General features: G+C 38.3%; 2 protein-coding genes and 1 long non-coding RNA gene across 3 annotated transcripts in view; 1 reads left to right on the forward strand and 2 right to left on the reverse strand.

Annotated features, from left to right (window-relative positions):
• LOC103515694 (probable isocitrate dehydrogenase [NAD] subunit alpha, mitochondrial) overlaps positions 1–7,749 on the reverse strand; it is a 22,140-nt gene extending 14,391 nt beyond the window's left edge. The window contains exons 1-3 of the mRNA XM_008480629.3: positions 7,732–7,749; positions 7,510–7,651; positions 7,429–7,459 (exon numbers count right to left, since the gene is read on the reverse strand). Of these exons, the coding sequence (XP_008478851.1) occupies positions 7,429–7,459; positions 7,510–7,651; positions 7,732–7,749 (191 nt within the window). The remainder of the gene's footprint in view (positions 1–7,428; positions 7,460–7,509; positions 7,652–7,731) is intronic.
• On the reverse strand, positions 2,549–3,274 carry LOC113470111. Its single transcript, XR_003393290.1, has 2 exons — positions 3,140–3,274; positions 2,549–2,594 (listed from the first exon to the last, which is right to left on the reverse strand). It is a non-coding gene; the product is annotated as an uncharacterized LOC113470111 (long non-coding RNA).
• Positions 7,750–7,923: 174 nt separating the features above from the next.
• LOC103515695 (patj homolog) lies at positions 7,924–9,465 on the forward strand. The gene is made up of 2 exons (XM_008480630.3): positions 7,924–8,092; positions 9,335–9,465. Exons 1-2 carry the CDS (start codon positions 7,972–7,974, stop codon positions 9,463–9,465), a joined length of 252 nt encoding a protein of 83 aa, XP_008478852.1. The 5' UTR covers positions 7,924–7,971.
• The last annotated feature ends 9,270 nt before the right edge of the window (positions 9,466–18,735 follow it).

Raw genomic sequence — 18,735 nt, forward strand, 5'->3', positions numbered from 1 at the left:
CATGCCCCCGCCTCCCCCCTCTTTTAAACCAAAAAAAAAAAAAAAAAAAAAAAAAAAAAAAAAAAAAAACCTCTTGAACAGTTAGTTTGACTTTGATGCAATTCACCAAAAATCTTTTGAACATATACAGGGTGCGCCAGAAAAACACTGACAACGGCTCAGGGTAGGTAGACCTCATCATTTCCAACAAGGTTCTGTGGGTCATTTTTCTAACTTTGGCTTTGTTTCCAAGAAATGTCCAGAAAACCACATTTTTAAAAAATGCTGACCTTGTGTCAGTTTTTAGGTCATAACTTTTAAATTTTAATCAATAAACTGTTTTCGTTAAAACCATGAGCCAGAGCACAAAATTTTGATCCGAATAGACCTGATTTCCGATTTCCAAAGCTCAGGTTTGATGTGTTTTTTCAAGCTTGAAAAAGATTTAACCTGTTATGTCCGATTTTTACGTTATGAAACACACAGTTTTTGTCCGAAGAAATTTTAGAGCACAGGTGTCCAACTATCAGGAAAACTTGCACTTTATTCAAGGGTCAGAATAAGACCTTTAGATTTATTTCAACCAATCAGAGGAAAACTTTTTCCCAAAGAAAATGTAAACAGCATTGCCGGAGCACATCATTTTCAGAAAATGTGCTCAAAGAGTTGCTGTCACACATCCGCATTCAAAGAATATCTGCATTGGAATACATCAAAGCAATGGAAACAGAGCTATTTAAAAATTACAAGGATATTTTGATGGATGACAAACACTTTACACAAAACTATCATTTTCAGAAAATGTGCTCAAAGAGTTGCTGTCACACATCCGCATTCAAAGAATATATGCATTGGAATACATCAAAGCAATGGAAACAGAGCTATTTAAAAATTACAAGGATATTTTGATGGATGACAAACACTTTACACAAAACAGTGAACCCAGATATCAAAATCACACTCCATCATCTATTGAATCTACACGTGATGTCAACCCTCAAAGTGTTCCCGTATCTACTGAATCTAATGGTCTTACTCCATCTACATGTGATGTAAACCCTCAAAGTGTTCCCGTATCTATTGAATCTAATGGTCTTACTCCATCTCGCCGGAGCAAAGAATTCAATCTGTGGCTGGCTTCACACCAATAATTAACGCTTAATGAAGTTATTCATAGCATTAAAGATCCTCAAAGACACCCACATACGGTCAGTAGTATTCTAGCATCAAGTGTGTTTCACAGGTGGCTTCACACCAATAATTAACACTTAATGAAGTTATTCATAGCATTAAAGATCCTCAAAGACACCCACATACGGTCAGTAGTATTCTAGCATCAAGTGTGTTTCACAGGTAGTCAAGTGGTTATTTCTCCGGTAAAAATTGGACATAACAAGGTAAATCTTTTTCAAGGTTGTTTCACAGGTAGTCAAGTGGTTATTTCTCCGGTAAAAATTGGACATAACAAGGTAAATCTTTTTCAAGGTTTGTGATGTCAACCCTCAAAGTGTTCCCGTATCTATTGAATCTAATGGTCTTACTCCATCTACATGTGATGTAAACCCTCAAAGTGTTGGTAAATCTTTTTCAAGGTTGAAAAAACACATCAAACCTGAACTTTGGAAATTGGAGATCAGGCCTATTCAGATCAAAATTTTGTGCTCTGGCTTGTGGTTTTACAGTTTATCAAATAAAATGAAAAAGGTGGTTTTTAGGACATTTCTTGGATATGAAGCCAAAGTTAGGAAAATGACCCACAGAACCTTGTTGGAATTGGAAATGATAAGATCTACCTACCCTGAGCCATTGTCAGTGTTTTTCTGGTGCACCCTGTATATAGGGAATTCTTTTAACAGATGTTAAGAACAATGAACCCTTTGGTGGCCTTTTTCCGAAGTGAGACCTGCAGTTTAGCTTTAGGTACTTCACCTCTACTTATTCTGGTTAACTATTTTAGAGACTTCACTATTCTTACATTAGCAGCTTCAAATATTTTCACAACAGTACTTCACCTCTACTTATTCTGGTTAACTATTTTAGAGACTTCACTATTCTTACATTAGCAGCTTCAAATATTTTCACAACATTATGTAGGTATGTAATATAAATACATATAGCGACCGGTGCCAGCATGGTAGGTATACATTGGGTGTTAAGATTCGTAGAAGCTTAACCCATCCTTCAGGGCTGTCCTGCCCCTACACCTAAGCCTCACATTGGGCTTTTTGTGTTAGGATTATTGAGATGCTTGGAAAATCCTACAATGCTGCAGTGAGCACGAAAGTTGTGACATAATAACACAAAGAAACGGCAATTATTTATTTCCAGAGTGTTCCACCGTTTTTAAGAATTACAATACAGTCAAATCTGTCTAAGTGAGAAATCTGGATAACTGGGGAAAAAATCGTGGCCCCTTCATGGCAACCTCTCTAAGTAGGACTCTTTTTTAACTGGGAAACCTGGATAAGTGGGGAAAAATTGTCGGTCCCTTGGATTCCCACTTAGAGAGGTTCGACTTTATATTGCGGGCCAGTACTTACCGATTCAAACAGGGCTCCTATCATGGTCACTTTTCTTTTTTCTGTAGAGTAGAACTTTTTACCCCATGGCAACAACTGAAAATAAAATGAAAAGCAAATCATCTAACTTTTCAAAGCAAATACCCTAGATTCTAGATAGGTAATTATAGTATTGTGAGTAATCTTCATTGACTTCTTTGGAAAGTGCAAGGCTCAAATTTTTAGACCCGTTTGTTCCAATCCTTTACGTGTGTCCCTATCATTCCATTAGTGGGTCACTGATGAAAATTTGGGCAATCTAAAAATAGTGTAAAACGTCTCCTAGACGAGAGAAGGTCAGAATTTGGAAACTGTGGTACCCTACATTCTAGATAATTATAGTATTGTGAGTAATCTTCATTGACTTCTTTGGAAAGTGCAAGGCTCAAATTTTTAGACCTGTTTTTTTTTTTCAATCCTTTACGTGTGTCCATATCATTCCATTACTTAGTGGGTCACTGATGAAAATTTGGGCAATCTAAAAATAGTGTAAAATGTCTCCTAGACAAGAGAGAAGGTCAGAATGGAAACTGTGGTGCACCACAAAAAATAGGTGTTCCTCGGTAAATAAGAATCCACTAAGTGATGGAACACAGACTTACCTGGTTTCTAAGCAATCTAGAAGCCATAATGTGTGGAAAATGGAATAACAAATGCAGAGACAGATAGGGAAACTTGAAAACCTTTTGAAAGTTTGAAGGAAAATTGAAATTAAAAAACCTCCCTACACGCCTCTGATCGTTTGTTTACATGTGAGAAGTTGAAAATTTTTTCTCAGAAATTCAGAATCAGCTGTTTTAAAAGTAACGTGTGAAGATAGCTCTTTTCGTTCAAATTCAAAATGTCAGTGCAGTCAGTGGTGACCAAAATTTATAATCAGCTAAGGCCGTGGTTATGAACAGGGCCATCGTAGGACATCGTCGGACTTTTTGCGTGTAAAGTTGGCGGGAAATTCGAATTTTTGATTTAGTTTAGCTGGCCCGGTCTAAGCGATATTTCGACATTTTCGACGTTCTGACGAGCTTATTGGATTGTTCTAGTCTGTTTTTCTCAGAAACGGAAACAGTGATAATTAAATTGCTCTAACACAGAACAATCCGTTTATCTCGTCAGAACGTCAAATTTCGGCCTGGGCCGGGCCAGGTTAACTTACCTCAGGCTTAGTTTTGCATTATATGAGGCCGTGGTTATGAACAGGGCCATCGTAGGCCATCGTCGGCCTTTTTGCGTGTAAAGTTGGCGGGAAATTCGAATTTTTGATTTTTTTTCCGCAACTTGTACAATCTCTAGGGGTATTTTATTTATGTGAAATGGAAATTTTTCCTAATCCAAAATATTCCACTGTGGTCACTTTTTTTATCCCCACCACAGTGCTTTTTGTACTGGATAATAAAATGCAAAGTCAGCTGATTTCTTCTTCCATTTACTAGTTCAAATGCTAATAATGAAAAAAAAGTGGATTTGTTGGAAAAAAAAGATGGCGACAAAAGGATACAAGTTTTTTTCTCTTCCAACAGAGGTGAAAAATTTTTCACTCAAATCCAAAAATATCCAAAAGAAAAGGAGGGGAAGTGAATAATAAAATACAAAAAATGGACGAAATGGAAAAATTTTCACTTTTTTCCAACGTCGCCACAAAATAAAATACGCGTTGATGTCCACGTTTCCGATTTTAAATTCAAAATTCAGATTTCGCGCGCATTTCAAAAGTAAGCGTATTTTTTTTCATAGGCGTATTTTTGTCAACGGTGGAATTTTGAACGTATTTACGTCCCAACGGAATCAACGGTGACGGAAACGTTTTCACAGCTGTTTTTGAATTTTATCAGCTGACTGGTTATCAGTTTGTTTACTTTTTGTATTTTTGGTTTTTGCAAATTTTGCACTTTTTTGCTAGTTTTTCTCATTTTAATGAGAGGAAAAGGTAATTAATTAATAAATAAATAATTAATTATGTAATTTCCAAGCGTTCTCTACCTATGTCTTATCAGATCCGTTATCGATAACAATACACTTTTTCCAAGGTGAGAATTCTTTCCCGGTAGTTCTGTAGGTAGTGCAAAGTTATAAGAAAGTAAGAAAGATTTGTTTCTCCTTCATTGCAGAGGATTTAAATTTAGAATTTAGGTACCTAATAATAAATACTTTTATTCAGATTGTATGCGTTGCAGGAAAAGAAATCAAAATTTCGAATTTCCCGCCAACTTTCGTGCAAACTAGAGATAAAAAGTAAAAATTTATTCAGATTGTATGCGTTGCAGGAAAAGAAATCAAAATTTCGAATTTCCCGCCAACTTTACATGCTCATGAAGGCTCTGTGTTAAGTTACCACATCATTTTCCACACCGAATTTCCCACCAACTTTACATGCTCATGAAGGCTCTGTGTTAAGTTACCACATCATTTTCCACACACCAAGAAAGGCCGAGAATGGCCTATCTCAGCCCAGTACATAAACACACCCTAACCCTCAGACCCTTGCACCAGTGTTTTTATTTATAACTGAGCCTGGATCACCAAGAAAGGCCAAGAATGGCCTATCTCAGCCCAGTACATAAACACACCCTAACCCTCAGACCCTTGCACCAGTGTTTTTATTTATAACTGAGCCTGGATCATCATCTTACTTTTTAGAAACACAGGTTATCAAAAATGTATACAAAACCATTGACCCTAGCAGAAATAATACTTGGCTCAATTTCTTTATTTTCAGAGATATGGTTAGGCCAAAGCCAAAGATCAGTGCTACATTGAGGCTGCTTATATCATTGGATCATTAGCATGGTTTTTAAATTTTCTTGTGTTGGGGCTTGGGGCTTGGCTAGGGTTGAGGTCCTCTTGTGGATGGCTAGTTACTCTTATGTCTAGATATACCGTCTTGTTTTGTTCTGTTAATTTTCCTCATTCCCTTTATATTTTCAGAATGGCAATGTCACAACAAAAGGGAAAATACAAAAACAATGTCAAATTAGCACAGAAACATCTTGAAGAGATGCTCACTAGGGTTGAGGTCCTCTTGTGGATGGCTACTTACTCTTATGTCTAGATATACAGTCTTGTTTTGTTCTGTTAATTTTCCTCAATTCACTTAGCACCATGGTTATTGGTAAATTACTCTAACTTAAGTATTTAAATATATTTTCAGAATGGCAATGTCACAACAAAAGGGAAAATACAAAAACAATGTCAAATTAGCACAGAGGTATGTTAAATTTTTAATGTACTTCTAATTATGTATTGCATGTTTTACCTTATAATCACTACATATGTATTATCAAATTTACTATTTTTTATAGATAGATAGGACATGGTTAGCCCAGCGCGCTTGCTTGCCATGCAGAGTGGGTTCGATCTCCACCATCGACAAAAAATTGTACTCAAATAATTTGAGATTTGCTTCTGAATCTTGTCTTAGTGTGTCTTGACATAGACCCCAGCACCCCAGACTATTCTTATTTCATTTTACCCTAGGCCCTGGACCTTCAACCCCTGAGATGTCCTACGATGGCCCTGTTCATAACCACGGCCATAAACACACCCTCACCTATCGCACGGTCGCGACGATCGCCCGCGAAAATTTCAAAATTCTTCATTGGTTAGTTTTATGGTCATGGTCTCATGGTCATGCTATGATTGCTATATGGTACAAACTACAAACAGGTGTCACGGTCACGGTGTCAGGTAGTCAGGAAGGGATGGGATATTCGACTCTTTTTGAATATTCGAATACCACGACTCGATTCTTTTCAAATATTCGACTCAAAGAATCGACTCTAAAGATGAACTCATGAAGAAAATTCTAATTTATCATTAGTAGGTATTTATGTACAAATGATTGAAATGGAGATATGAAAATCTAATATTTAAAAATGAATATTTGTTTGTGTGTGTGTGTTTGTTCGAACTTCATGCCTGGCCAAATCACTCATCCGATTGCTATGAAACTTTGTCAACTTATTGCTTGCACTCCCGTGAAGGTTATAGGCTATTTTCCGGTTCGTTTTTGTTAATCCTTTTGTTATTTGGACTCATCCGTTAGACATAGCTCTCAGGTACTGGCCAAGATTTCAGAAGTTGTTTTTTTTTTTTAAGATGTTTGACAGAGGAAACTATGTATAGGTAACACCTAAGGTCTTATCATCCCGAAATTGAAGGCAGAAGAAAGACAAAATAGGAAAAAGCTAGCTGTTCCAAAAACGAACATTAAGTATCACATCAGGATAAAATCATCCCCAGGCGGGAATCGAACCCAACTTTCTGAGATGGAAATTTAAGGAAACAAGAACCTGCATTTCTATGTAAGATTATATTTTGGTTGTGAATGCCACATTGCCGCCACATCTCTATCAGCACCTACTATAACTGAGAGGAGCCACAATAGAATATATTTCAAAGACATAGGTACATACTTTCTCAGAGCCAAGTTGAGTGATCTATGACCTTTGCCGACGGGAGTCATCAGAGGTCCCCGAAACTATCTCTTATCATCCCGAAATTGAAGGCAGAAGGAAGCTAGCTGTTCCAAAAACGAACATTATCACATCAGGATAAAATCATCCCCAGGCGGGAATCGAACCCAACTTTCTGAGATGGAAATTTAAGGAAACAAGAACCTGCATTTCTATGTAAGATTATATTTTGGTTGTGAATGCCACATTGCCGCCACAGCTCTATCAGCACTATAACTGAGAGGTACTAGAGAATATATTACGAAGACATACATACTTTCTCAGGGCCAAGTTGAGTGATCTATGACCTTTGCCGACGGGAGTCATCAGAGGTCCTTTCAGACCGACTTTGTTTTTGTTAACAGAATCAATGGACAGCTCTATCAGCACCTACTATAACTGAGAGGTACAAGAGAATATATTTCAAAGACATAGGTACATACTTTCTCAGAGCCAAGTTGAGTGATCTATGACCTTTGCCGACGGGAGTCATCAGAGGTCAGCCAAGTTGAGTGACCTATGACCTTTGCCGACGGGAGTCATCAGAGGTCCTTTCAGACCGACTTTGTTTTTGTTAACAGAATCAATGGCAGCCTGTGGGATTCCAAACTTTCCATCGGGACCTCTTACTGGAGTGACGTCAACTGTTTCCCACTCTAGTGGCACCTGAAATAAATAAATCCTTTTTCACTTAGTATACTTACATTAAAATAATAATAATAATAATAAAATAACTGAAATATTGCACATCCAGAATGTCCCATTTTGGGTGTGTAGGTAATACAAAGAAAGTACCTACTTACGTATAATATTAGATATTGAATTTATTTAAGGCCAAGACCAAATTAGAGTTTAATCTTAGGCCGTCTTCAAAAGGTCAAAAATCTTTTATTAAATAATCTTTCATAGCTAGCTTGATTTCGTTTATTTTTCTTTGACAGAGAGAGGATTTGAACCTGATCATTCCCACTCTACCGCTACTGACCATGGATATGATCCCTGTTGAGTCTCTCGATCATTTGCCGGAAATGGAGACGTTCAGTGTTCATCTGGTGAAAGACAGCCAAGGCCTGGGTATTACAATTGCCGGATATGTGTGTGAGAAAGGTATGTGTACTCAATTAGTAGTTATATAAAAGAAGAACACCAGTAACTTATACTCTTCACAGTGTTTTTCTTTTTAAGATGAATCCTCACAAAGTCACGTCAGAATCTATCAGTTTGTTAAAATCTATACGTTCAGTGTTCATCTGGTGAAAGATAGTCAAGGCCTGGGCATTACCATTGCTGGATATATGTGTGAGAAAGGTAAGATGAATTCACTGGTGAAAATGAACTCGGGTCTACCACAAAGAAAGATGAAACATTTATTTATTAAAATAAGTTGCCAACCTGTGACTGGTTTTAGTATATAAAATCTATATGTTTAGTGTGCATGTGGTGAAAGGTAGCCAGGGCCTGGGAATTACCATTGCTGGATATGTGTGTGAGAAAGGTAAGAATTTCCAAATAAAGTCACTCAAGTCAGCTCCCATGGCGTAGTGGTCACTGCGCTCGCCTTGCACGCGGGAGACCCGGGTTCGATTCCCGGCGGGGTCAAGAAAGACGTCACAACTCTTTGAACTTTTTCATTAGAACGGCAATTAAAAATTGAATTTTCGACCTGTTAAAGTTACTTTTTCGGAGCTTCGACCTCAGATTTAGATTTTTCACTACATTTTACTACTTGTAGGAATTGACCATTTATTAATAATTTTTACCCATTTGCAACTGCTCCATTAAAAACAATACTTTCATTACTAGTATAGCTCCGCTATACTGTAGTAATAGAAAGTAAAAAATACCTACTGTTTTCCTATTACTAGCTAATAAAGAGGGCTGATCAAATAATAATGTGTATTTAATGCTGCATTCTATTTATTTTTCTTATGTATGGGTGGGTTTTTCCGCTATTTTGTAAATAGGTTAAAAAGAGAGAGAGACAGAGAGAGAGCGAGAGAGAGAGGGGGGAGAGAGAGGGAGAGGGAGAGAGAGAAAGAGAGAGGGAGAGAGAGAAAGAGAGAGAGAGAGAAACATTTGATAAGCGCTAGGTCCCGGGTTCGATTCTCTCCTGGGGCAAACATTATTCTAAACAGATAAGGTTCGTTCTCGGAACGGCTGGCTTTCTCCTATCCTGTCTTCCTCCTCTCTTTGCTTTCGGGACAATAAGACCTTAGCAGTTACAGCAGCCCCCTGTATCAAACCTCTCTCTCAAGAAAAAAAAAGTCTTACCATTATAATACTTGTTGTCACATCAAATTTTGGCTTGTTTTTCTCTTCTCCTTCAATGTTTTTTCCGTTTTGTTTCAGAGGACCTATCGGGCATTTTCGTGAAGAGCATATGCGAGGGCAGTGTTGCGGACAAGTGTGGTCAGATTCAAGTCAATGATAGGATAGTACAAGTGGACGATGTCTCCTTACAAGGTAACAAAAACTCATAGTCCTTAGAGTAGAGTCCTGAAATAAAACTCCCAATATAGTTCTGAAATTTTCTTTCAAGTTTTAAAAGTTCTTAGAGAGACCTGCTAGCTTTCTTCCAATTTTTTTCATTAAGCTACAAAAAAAAAAAACTGTAGTGTACCTTGTAACAAATTTTTGACATCCTCGTCTAAAATTTTAGCAACATAGCTCAAGTTTGTGTCGACTGAAGACAGAGAGACCTGCTAGCTTTCTTCCAATTTTTTTCATTAAGCTACAAAAAAACTGTAGTGTACCTTGTAACAAATTTTTGACATCCTCGTCTAAAATTTTAGCAACATAGCTCAAGTTTGTGTCGACTGAAGAGGAAACAGCTCAGGTCTATGGCAATTTGCTTTCTTCTTATGACCACTACACCACCTACCTCGGTGGTGTAGTGGTCAAGGCGCTCGCCTGGTAAACAGGAGGGCGTGGGTTCAATCCCAGCCGAGGTAGACTGAAAAGTCACTTTTCTCCTGCAGTCTAAACAAGTATACAAAACTTTGCTTAAATTCCAATAAGTTTATATTGGTCTATGTGACCCCGCAAGTCTTATCATAGAGGTTTGGTCGAGTGGTAATACGCTGGTCTCTCCGGGCGAAAGGGTTGTGGGTTCAATACCTACCGATGTTTTTTTTTTTTTTTTTTTTTTTTTTTTTTTTTTTTTCTTATAGGTTTGAAATGGGAAATAGAATAGCATAGGTATACCTTGTCTATCCTGACAGAATGAGACTGAATGTAAGTGCATGTAAGCAGGATGCATGGAATAGGACATCTTTAAGAAAGGATAACACTCGTAAAGACACAAGCACTAATTTTGGAGTCAAAGATTTCTCCAATAAACTGAAAGAGGGAGGGAGAAAGAGGGTTAGGAAGGAAAATGAAGAGGGAGAAAAGAGGGAGAAAGAGGGTTAGGAAGGAAAATGAAGAGGGAGAAAAGATGAAAACTTGATGATGGAAATACTGCAGGCTATTTTTCAGAGATGCTCCTGAGTTTCACTTAGAGATGGGCCAATTAGGAGATGGTCTCAATAATAACTTGGTTATATGAGCTCACATAGCAGTAAAATATACATGAAAATAATAATGATACCATCTATCTCCAAAAAATACAATACCTACCTACAGAAAATACAATACCTACATAATAGGTAAATACGAACCAACAGAACGCGACACAATGGGACCGTAAAACAACTTTCAAGTTTAGGTTTTAAGAAGGACTACCTACCTACCTATTTAACTTTTTTTTTTTGTCATGTTTATCAGTTTACACGCAGGCAACATCCTGGTGTCATGTTGTTATCATTGAGGTTTGGACCATGTTATCAGTTTAAGGACATTAAAATAATAATAAAATAAAATAAAACAAAGTTAATGAGAATCGAAGAAAGTTCGAATCTTATTCAGGCTACTTCATAACAACATAGGTCTTATCGTCCCGAAAGCGAAGACAGAAGGAAGACAGGATAGGAGAAAGCCAGCCGTTCCGAGAACGAACCTTATCCTCATCTAGCGCTTACAAGGCAGACGCGCTAACTAGGTTGGATTGAGCCCTAAATAGTAGAATACATACGTGTTCGATATAAGTGAGAAATTCAGTCACACAAAGCGTATTGGTTCCGTTTGCTGCACATAACTCTATGCCGTCATATTTGGTCAGATTAATCACGGGGAACCCTTGTGGAGCCTGGTCAATAGGGTATTCTACCCAGTTGATGTATTTGGCAATGGTAGAGGTGATGAATAGAGTGGAGAAAAGATAGGAAACGATGGAAACTGGCTGTGTGGTGTGCTTCATCTTTTCTGAATCTGTGGACAAAAAAAAGCTGTTTTGTCATTATAATTTAAAAAAAAGGTCTTTTTTTGGAAACGAAAGGAAAAAGACGTCACTCTTTCTGTACAAATTTGTCAAAGAGATTTTTTTTTTGGGGGGAAAAATATATATATACAAATGAAGAAATAAAGTTTCATGAAATCTGGCCAAATTGATTACTGGGAACCCTTGTGGAGCTTGGTCTGGGAATCGAACCCGCGGCCTAGCTCTTACAAGGCAGACGGACTACCTTTTTTCTTGAACAACGAAGAAAATTCCCATGTTTCAAACTCAACGGATTTTTTTATTATTATGATTATGATTACCTATTATTATCATCTAGGCAAAATATGTGGTGTGTTCTTATGTTTGTTAAGCTAAATGGCACGACAGATAAATATAGTTAGAGAGAGAGAGAGGAAAGAGAAAAAGAAAAGTAAATCTATAAAGCAAAAGTTAAAACGATTATAGAGAGATGAAAAAAAAAAGAAATATGCAATAAAAAACCTATAAAAAGCCTGCCTCTATCAAAGTCCCGAAAGCTCGCAAAGAAGATATTACAAACAACATTTTATAACGAAGGTCTGAAAAGTTTCTGAAAAATCCGAAAGGAAAGACTTTTGGCGCCCCGTTTCGACAGTAGGGGGCCCTTTGTCTCTTGCTCTCTTGCTCTCTCTCTCTCTCTCTCTCTCTCTCTCTCTCTCTCTCTCTCTCTCTCTCTCTCTCTCTCTCTCTCTCTCTCTCTCTTTAAATATTCCAGCGAGTTAGAGAGAGAAAGGGGGGGGGCGTTATATTATATTCCATTATCGCGGATCCCTCTCCCCCTCCTCACCCCTTGTAGTGAAGTTGAGCTTATTATCAAATGGCAATTAAAAAGACGGGAGAACTTTCGAGAGAGAGATAGGGGGTTGGAAAGAATGGAGAACAGTCAAGCAAGAAAAATACAAGTACAGAACTTGAAAAGTAAACATTAATAAAAATAGGTATGAGTGTACCTACATAGGCAAGCTAACTGAACTAAAAAATAGTAATAATAAATCAGCCCATCAGATTACGTACGGTAATCGGTAATGCAAGTTTTAACCTAAGTGCAAGAGTTTTACTTAACTGTGGAAACGGCTATTAATGAATGGAAATACAAACCACCCCGAAGTTTTTACTCTCAAGTGTAGCCAGCATTTCAATTCAAAAACTACGGCCGCGATACAGTCTATATCTCACTCCTTCTTCTTCAAGTTGAAGAACCTAGTGAAGGAGAAGATCAGCTTGAGGGTCTGCATGAAATGGCCCGCACCCAGCACGAACATGCCGCCAAACGGACGCATGTAGGCGGGTCGCTGTGTGCGTCTCAGGAACATGAGAAGCATGCGTTGCGCCTCCGGACACATGGTATACCAGTAGCTCTGGTACGCAGCGCGACGGACACGGTTCTGGTCGCGCTCGAGGGACTCGGACATGAGGTTGACGTAGAAGTAGCATGTCATGGAGATGACAGCTTCATGCAGAACGAGGAGATTGGTCTGGACGTCGTACGAAGGGTGAGAGGTCAGAGCGATGACACTTAGCGCGTTCATGAGGACGACGAATAACACGTGGGACTTGATACTCAACCTGAATGTCGTGTCGAACTGGGGACAAATGATGAGGATTATTAGATTTATATATTAGAAACCAGAAATGGGGGACCAGATTAAACTTGGAATGAGAAACTTGTGACAATCTTACCACAGGGAGTTTTCAGTTAATCCTGAGTTTAAGTTGAATGTCGTGTCGAACTGGGGACAAATGATGAGGATTATTAGATTTATATATTAGAGACCAGAAATGGGGGACCAGATTAAACTTGGAATGAGAAACTTGTGACAATCTTACCACAGGGAGTTTTCAGTTAATCCTGAGTTTAAGAAATACTGGAGTTCATCAGAACACTAGCTGAACGCTCCCATCCAACTTACGAAGTGATGATAACTTACCTGCTGTCGAAATTCAAGCAACTCCTGATGGAATTTGATCAACATTCTCATCCTGTCTACCTCAGCGCGAATTAGCACAGCCTTGCGGTCTGGCGTCCGCGAATCAAAAATACGCTTTGAGAGACAAATCCCATTGGATGTTCCGGAAACAGGATTCTCTACATTCTGTTTCTTCTCCCATGAATTCCAAGAGCCAACCGACTCCAACTGTTTAGCTAGGAGTTGATTACGGGCACTCAATTGAAGAAGAATGAGCGGAACGAAGATAATAAGGACAATGACCATGACGGTAATGTTAACCAGAAGGATGTACATCTCAAACACATACGCCATCACGTACAAAGAGGGCTGACTGAAATCCAGCCCCGGTAGTGACAAGGGGAAAGGTAACTTATTCCTCGGATATTGAAGCTCGTACAGCTTTCCGTGGAAGTTGACAGACGATTGACTCTTCGGCGCGAGAGGTTCTAACGCTTTCAAGAACGCTGTGACGAAAACGAAGCCTGAGGTCGAATAGAAAGCACTGGTTTCGATTTTCCGATACTTCTCCAGGAGTGCCTTGTTGTTTGGTGTATCGAATGCCTCAGTGACCGTGGCCGCGTCTATAGTGTCGAGTATTCGGAGTACGCCATCCCGGTTGAGAACCAAGTTGAGAATTTCGACGTAGAGCGTCCAAACCCCGATGCCCTCCACTAGACGGATGATAAATTCCGACTGATCTCGTCTCGAGTAATGGAGAACGCTCATCAAGTTAGCCATGGCGAAGGATAAATAGAGTACATGCGCGCAGCACATGTATGTCATGCGGACATGTTTGAGCCAGGGCTTGGCATGCGTGACAGGCAGCGTGATGAGACCTAGGAGGTGAAGGACCTTCATCATGGTGCGAAGATGCTTGGACAATCTCTCCTTGTCCGTACTTCGTCCACTATTCATTATCATTGACCAACAATGCGAGGAAAACCAACAAATATTAACTGTGTATTAGAAACTAAAAATAATTTACTTGTTGGTGAGCGTAAAACGGAAAATCGTATGTAAAAACTACCTTTGCACTCCTCAAAGCAAAGTGTCGTACAAGATAGAGATTGTGTGCTTTCGTTAGTGTAATTAAGGATAATAGTTCATTTACTTACCAATAAGTGGAAGCTAGTACATTTTTCATGAGAGCTTATAATTTGTTTATTCCAGTGGCGTACCTATTCGGAGTTATTTGTTCCGTTTCAGCATACTTGTTGGAAAAACATAAAACGAGAGCAATTAGGTACAATGTTTGTCATCATTGGGAATAGAATCAATAGATCAGTTGCGCTTACTTGGGTGATGTTTCAAAGTCATAGAGCAGGAAAAATGAGGACCAACGGAATTTTTCTTTTCTTACGACTTTTCTCGAGATAAATCGATTAAATACCGGTAAATCGTGAAGTTTGACGTCACATCAAATGTCCCGAGCAAAGCTCCTTCACAGGCAACACATTAATGTGTTTGTGCGCATACGTTTCTGCGCATTTCTTTCTGCTCCTCCTCAAGCGTGCTTGCATACTGGCGCTACCTAGCGGACGAAAAAAACAACTGCGTAAAGTCTGACGTCACACATCTTTGAACTTTTTCATTAGAACAGAAAATGAAAATTGAATTTTTCCACCTTTTTACATTTATTTTTTCGGAGTTTTGACCTCAGATTTGGATTTTTCCCAACTCTTTACATAGGAATCGACCATTTATTTATAATTTTTACCCATTTGCAACTGCTCCATTAATTAATATGTAATAATTTAACTTGCTCCTTTTTTCCACTTTCTCTTTCTGTTCTTTTACAATGATGTCCTCTCAATTTTCTGTTGAGATGTGCAAGTACCTACCGCTCTAAATGTTGTAAATATCCAGATTTCAATACCCATTACACGACACTAGTTCAGCTCTTACTCTTACTTACCTAACTGTTTATTAACAATATTAACTAGAAAAGTTAAATTGAAACTGAAACTATTTTGTGACTTTGAGAACTCATTACGTACCTACATACGCTATATGACCTATCATCAGGATTGTATTACAGGAGCCCCTGGCAGGGTGATTCATTTATGGCAGAGTGATTATTCAACCTGGATTTTAAGACCACTATAGCAGACCGGCATTGGCATATTGTTGTAGATATATAGGTTTATCTTTATAGTTTCCCCTTTTCAAAATCTCCCCTTTGAAAATGGCCCCTGGTTATTATATACCTTCGGATATATTAATTATAATCAAAGGGAAAACTTTTCATTATAGGGAACTCATGGAAAATGAGCCTGTCATTGTTTTTATGCCAAACTTGTCACTCTCAGACTGGCAGGGAGCTCTACCACCCAACCCCCTTTAGAACGAAGCAGCATGTAGCAAAGCAGCATAGGGTAGGTGGCCCAGTTTTTGGCCCCTCACTGAGTCGAGACCGATAAGTCTGAAAATTTGTATTGAAGTTCATGTCCAAAGAGGTATGTACATGTATGTACCATCTACCTAAATATCCAAAACATTCTTTCTCTTTTTCAATTCAACGGAAGCTTAATAAATTAGAGATTCGAGAGAGAGAGAGAGAGAGAGAGAGAGAGAGAGAGAGAGAGAGAGAGAGAGAGAGAGAGAGAAAAAAAAAAAAGAGAGAAAAGGAGAGAGAGAGAGAGAGAGAGAGAGAGAGAGAGTCCTCTGGGACAAGTAAAATAAATTTGGTTTGTGCTTGACTTGATTGTGTTTTCAGTGCCATTTTAAGGTCCAGACTCCACAGAGTGGATACGTAAAACAAAGTCGCTACTAGTCGCTGTCACTTTCACAGCTGGTGGGTAAGTGATTTTAGTTTTTTAGTGCAGTACCTGCTTATCTACATAGGTACCTATACCTACCATCTTTACCAGAGTAGCCTGAATACACGTGCATTTAAGTAACTTGCATGCAAACATTTATTACCCAGTGTATCACTCACTTGCATGTTGCATGCAGACATGTTGCATTGACCCGTGTGAACACTGTCCCATCAATTTGCATGCAATCCTATCTTGCCCCTTGCAAATACAGTATCGCATTGACTTGCATGTAAATCATGCACGTGCTATTTGAAATCAGTTTAAATCAGTGTGGCGTGTGATTTTCAAAAGGGGAAGCTATAAACCCTTGTCCGGATCTGCTGGTGGCAGGGTGGCCTTAAATTGTGTAGGTCGACTATGTGTGGACACAGCTTTATAGAATTCTGGTTGTTCTTAATTAATACCTATCTGGTAAGTGGTAAGCTAGAGGGGGTGAGGAAAAATTGTAGTAACGAATTTTCCCCCAGATTCCCTAGAGAATACATACGTCACTGGTTTAAGTAAATAAGCACTCTTCCTGAATTTGTCGTCTGTTAAGTATTTCATCCTGCTTCCAAACTTAGAACTAGGTTGTAACTGGCCCTGGTTATATGCGGTTGTGTGCTGTTTCAAGCATTTTGGTGGAGGCGCCAAATTGCAAGGTATATAGATGTAGATCTGTCCTAGGACAGGTTTCAACACGACGTTCTCCACTTTTCTCGATCTTGGGCGTCCTCCTTCATTTGTTCAAACGTTCTTCCATTCAGCACATCTCTCAGCATTCCAAACCTCTTTCTTCCTATTGATCTCTTTCCTTTCAGCTCTCCTTCCATGATTCTTCTCTGCAGACAATTTCTTCTCAGGATGTGACCCAGCCAACTTCTTTTCCTGTTCACTATGGTTCTCAGTATTTCTCTTTTCTCATCAACTCTTCTCAGCACTTCTTCATTCCTGACTCTATCTGACCACTTGATTCCTTCTAGCCTTCTCCACATCCACATCTCGAAGCTCTCCAAATATTTCTCTTCCTTCTTCCTCATTGTCCACGTTTCCGCTCCATACAGCACCACAATATAGGTCTTTATTTTTTAAAGTAATTTACAATAGTATTCGATCTCCTAAGCTAATTGTCTAATTTATGAAGAGAAGAGAGTGAGAGAGGGACAAGAAGAGAAAACCCCATAATTTTGTGCACACCCTGTCTTTATAAACAAAATAAAAAGAGAAAAAAAAAATCTTCTTATGAAAAAAGAAATCATCTTTCAACACTGGAGCTCTCTCTCTCTCTCTCTCTCTCTCTCTCTCTCTTTCTCTCTCTCTCTCTTTCAACACTAGAGCTGGGGCGGGTTCATAATATTCTTTCCTTGTCGTAATCATATTTACGTGGAAATCATTTTTCTTTCCCAAACGATGCGATGGGGTAGGTATATAGGTACCTACATTGTATGTAGGTATAGATAAGGGTAGTGGGCTATAGTTCATCCAGATCAATGTGACAGCAATGAGTCATCAACCCAAAATGAAGAGCAAAAAGAAAAAGAGGACCAGATAGATACATAGATAAAAGTATAAAGAAAGAGAGAGAGAGAAGAGAAAGACAAAAAGAAAAAGAGGACCAGATAGATACATAGATAAAAGTATAAAGAAAGAGAGAGAGAGCAAAGAGAAAAAGAGGACCAGATAGATACATAGATAAAAGAATAAAGAACGAGAGAGAGAGAAGAGAAAGAGAAGAATATAGTGCGAGAGAAAGGGAGTGATAGTGAGAGTGAAAGAGAAAGAGAGGACCAGAGGATGAGTGAGAGAGAAGGAGAGAGTTAGAGCCTGAGAGGAAAAGCATAATTGAGAAAGCATGTATATCTGTTCATCTGATGCAGTATGAAACATTGAGTGAGAAATTGAACATCTGTTGAGGAGAAAATCATATTTCTCTTCGCTCGATCAAGTTTCAAGTTTAAACTTCATTTAAGTCTCTGTCCCGATCAAGAGTATTTCTGGACTCTGGGGAGAAGAAAATTTGAGAGGAAAGAGAGTTAGGGGGAGAGAGAGAGATTGATTGATTGATTGATTGAAAATAATATCGGTCTTTATTTTTTAAAGAGAGAGAGAGAGAAAGAGATTGATTGATTGATTGAAAATAATATCGGTCTTTATTTTTTAAAGAGAGAGAGAGAAAGAGATTGATTGATTGAAAATAATAATAATATCGGTCTTTATTTTTTAAAGAGAGAGAGAGAGAAAGAGATTGATTGATTGATTGAAAATAATATCGGTCTTTATTTTTTAAAGAGAGAGAGAGAGAAAGAGATTGATTGATTGATTGAAAATAATATCGGTCTTTATTTTTTAAAGAGAGAGAGAGAAAGAGATTGATTGATTGAAAATAATATAGGTCTTTATTTTTTAAAGAGAGAGAGATTGATTGATTGAAAATAATATAGGTCTTTATTTTTTAAAGTAATTTACAATAGTATTCGATCTCCTAAGCTAATTGTCTAATTTATGAAGAGAAGAGAGTGAGAGAGAGACAAGAAGAGAAAACCCCATAATTTTGTGCACACCCTGTCTTTATAGACAAAATAAAAAGAGAAAAAAATCTTCTTATGAAAAATGAAATCATCTTTCAACACTGGAGCTCTCTCTCTC

Source organism: Diaphorina citri, unplaced genomic scaffold, assembly GCF_000475195.1.
Source record: "Diaphorina citri unplaced genomic scaffold, Diaci psyllid genome assembly version 1.1 scaffold1400, whole genome shotgun sequence".
Taxonomy (NCBI): Eukaryota; Metazoa; Arthropoda; class Insecta; order Hemiptera; family Psyllidae; genus Diaphorina; species Diaphorina citri.